At 46.4% G+C, this 3,114-nt stretch overlaps 1 protein-coding gene across 1 annotated transcript; it reads right to left on the reverse strand.

Moving 5' to 3' along the window:
• Positions 1-494: 494 nt before the first annotated feature.
• Positions 495-2,733, reverse strand: LOC139309400 (peroxisomal biogenesis factor 3-like). The gene is given in 7 exon segments (XM_070933462.1): positions 495-758; positions 1,481-1,505; positions 1,507-1,813; positions 2,066-2,069; positions 2,227-2,316; positions 2,318-2,409; positions 2,412-2,733. Coding segments are annotated over 7 exon segments (1,104 nt in total).
• Between the last annotated feature and the right edge of the window lie 381 nt (positions 2,734-3,114).

Below are 3,114 nucleotides of genomic sequence, written 5' to 3' on the forward strand. Positions count from 1 at the left end.
ACTGTGCTACCAAGGCTCTTGTTCCATTTGCCCACTGTCATGTTGTTTTCTGATACAACTGATAAGTTGCTGAATTGGAGAGAGACTGCAGAAAGATTTTATTACTCCAGCCTGAAAATCGACTGGACATAGTTTTCCCATCATACTATTTTTGTGGTAGTTTGCACAATTATAAAAACTGCCATTAATCTTCAGAAACCATCTGTTGACACAGTGCTTATTGCACTGTTTTTTTTTTTTTTTTGTAAACAAGTTATTTAAAATTGACTGCCTCAATGCAAAGGCTTACAGCACAAAGATTTTTTATATTAATAATTACTTTAGTCAGCTTTAGGAATTCCAGTATAAACAATTTGGAAATGAACTTTTTAAAATGTGTTTGTTTTACAAGGATAATCATTCTACTGCACTTTGTTAATGAGTTTCACTATCAAAATGAATAGTCACAACAACTGGATACTAAATAGTATATTCTGTACATATTGAATAGCAGTTTACTTCTCTAGTTGTTGTGGGGTACTGAAGGCTTCACATACATTAGCAGCAAAGTTTTTCACTTGTTCCATCATTAATAAGTCCTGAACAAAATGGCTAGGTGTTTCACTGCAGACTGAATGGATCTGTCCATTTATTATTGGGATTATCTTGGCTAGAGGAAGACTGGCACTGGAAAGACTGTTCACAGAGCCAGCATGGCATATGTCCAATTCAGTAGGTCTGAAGAATTCTGCCATGTTATCCAGTAATTGACTAAACCCGTGATGGCGAATTTATGGCACGCGTGCCACAGGTGGCACGCGGAGCCATATTAGTGGGCACGCCAGCTCAGCTCTGGGGTGCATGCGCGCGCCGGCCAGCTGATTTTTGGGCCTTCTGGGCCCACCAGAAGTAGGGAAACAGGCTGTTTCCTGCCTCTGGAGGGCCTGGGGGGGGGGGGAAGGCCCGTTTTTTTTTCTTACCTGGCTCCAGATCCTCTCTGTGTATCTGGGACCGGCGAAAACAGCCTTTCCCACTTCCTTGGAGGCCCTAGGAGGCTCAAAGGGCCCATTTCCCCACTCCCGGTAGGACAGGAAGTGACTTTTTTCCTGTCCCCAGCCTCCAGAGACTCCTAGAGGCCTCTACACACTCCTACACACTCCTAGAGAGGCTCCTAGAGACTCCTAGAGAGGTTCTGGAGGCTGGGGACAGCAAAAAAATGTCACTTCCTGTCCCACCGGGAGTTGGGAAATGGGCCCTTTCAGCCTCCGTAGGGCCTCCAAGGGAGTGGGAAAGGCTGTTTTCGCTGTTCCCAGATACACAGAGAGGATCTGGAAGCAGGTAAGAAAGAAAAACGGGCCTACCATGCCATCATGTGCCAGGAGTGGGGGGAGGGAATTGCGCACACATGCGTATGGGCACGTGCGCGCGCGACCCTCCCCCGCCCCCCCCCCCTCTCCTGGCACGCGATGGCAAAAAGGTTAGCCATCACTGGACTAAACCCTCTATTTAAGCAACTGCTCAAAACTAAAATCTGGACTTTCTAACATATCTCTTGTTTCATTAAGTAACTTAATGGTAGCAACATCTTTTTCTGTCAGTTCATTAGCCTGGAAAGCTAGAGGATTCTCTTCATCCGGCATCATGTAATGACATAGCTTGGACTGTGATGCAGTTTTTTCAGATGCAAAATCTTCAGGCTGCTCAATGACCTTTCTAATTTCTCTTAGCTTCTGTTCCAGTTCTAAGAGGGAAAGGGCATGCTTGAGAGAAACACTCTCAAATACATTCTGCACAGTCTTCTTAATCACGCTTATTAATTCAGTCAAGCCATCTCCTAGGACCGTGATGGCGAACCTATGGCACACGTGCCACAGGTGGCACGCGGAGCCATATCGGTGGGCACACGAGTGTTGCCCTAGCTCAGCTCCAGCATGCATACACATGCCAGCCAGCTGATTTTCAGGCCTTCTGGGTGTGTGGGAAATAGGCTGTTTCCGGCCTCTGGGGGCGTGGGGAAGACCGTTTTCATCCTCCCCAGGCTCCAAGAAAGCCTCTGGAGCCTGGGGAGGGCGAAAAAGAGGCCTACCAAGCTCACTGGACCATTACATGCCAAAAATGGGGGGAGCGCGGAGGGGTCACGTCCGCGGGGGCGGGGCACATTGAATTATGAGTGTGGGCACGTGTCCACGCGACCCCTCTGTGCTCCCCCCGCTTTTGGCACGTGACGGCAAAAAGGTTAGCCATCACTGTCCTAGGAGATGTTGATAAATATTGCTGTTGAACTTCTGGGGGAGCTAAAAGTGTAGTGCCATTTTTGCAAACTGCTGCATTGTCTAAAGTAAATGTATCCACCAATAATATTTAATTGGACTCGGAGAAGAACTACAAGCATGCATGTGCTGTATACTGCTACAATACTCCTTGTAAAACCTTCAGTTCTTCCCATATTTCTAACTTATTGGCTGGCTTGTTTTTCAGCAGGGAAGTGAGATTCTCAGAATTCAGCTGATACATCAAAGTGTCTCTTAAAGTTGGAAGCATTGATAGTACTGTCATATTGCAAGTCCTCTGATTACTTTCAAAATGATACTGCCTTCTTGCTTGTGTTATATATTCTGCTGCTTCTCTTTCTTGAATTTCTTTCATTTTTTTCTGGCCATATTTTCCAAGTACATAAACCCCACCCAGAAAAGCACCCAAGAAGACGCATTTCTTTTTGTGACGCTTCAGGAAGCCTCACATGGCCAGCAGCATCGTGGCGGTAGCGGCAGATCAGGATTCTCCGTCGATCCGCCGATCCGCCTGGGTGTGGCTTATTTTGTGGGTGTGGTTTGATGGTCATGTGACAATTCTTTAGGATTTAACAGAGGTACTGGTCTACCAGGCTTTTAACTGCTTGCAGAGCTGTACTGGTCTATCCATTTGTTCTTGGAGCGTCCTGGTCTACCCATTTGTTTTTCTAGCGCACTGGTCTACCACCACATTGCCTTTTAACACTGATCAGCTGTAGGGCGGCCTTTTGAAGCCCCACAGCAAGAGTTTAAACAGTTTTTTTTTCCTTACAGCCAATCAGCTGAGACTCGGAGGCAGCGAATAAATTGGAGGCAGGGCCAAATAAAAGGTATGAATAACGCG

This window comes from Pituophis catenifer, unplaced genomic scaffold (assembly GCF_029215685.1).
Source record: "Pituophis catenifer annectens isolate HBS135680 unplaced genomic scaffold, rPitCat1.0.hap2 SCAF_2, whole genome shotgun sequence".
In the NCBI taxonomy this organism is placed as follows: domain Eukaryota; kingdom Metazoa; phylum Chordata; class Lepidosauria; order Squamata; family Colubridae; genus Pituophis; species Pituophis catenifer.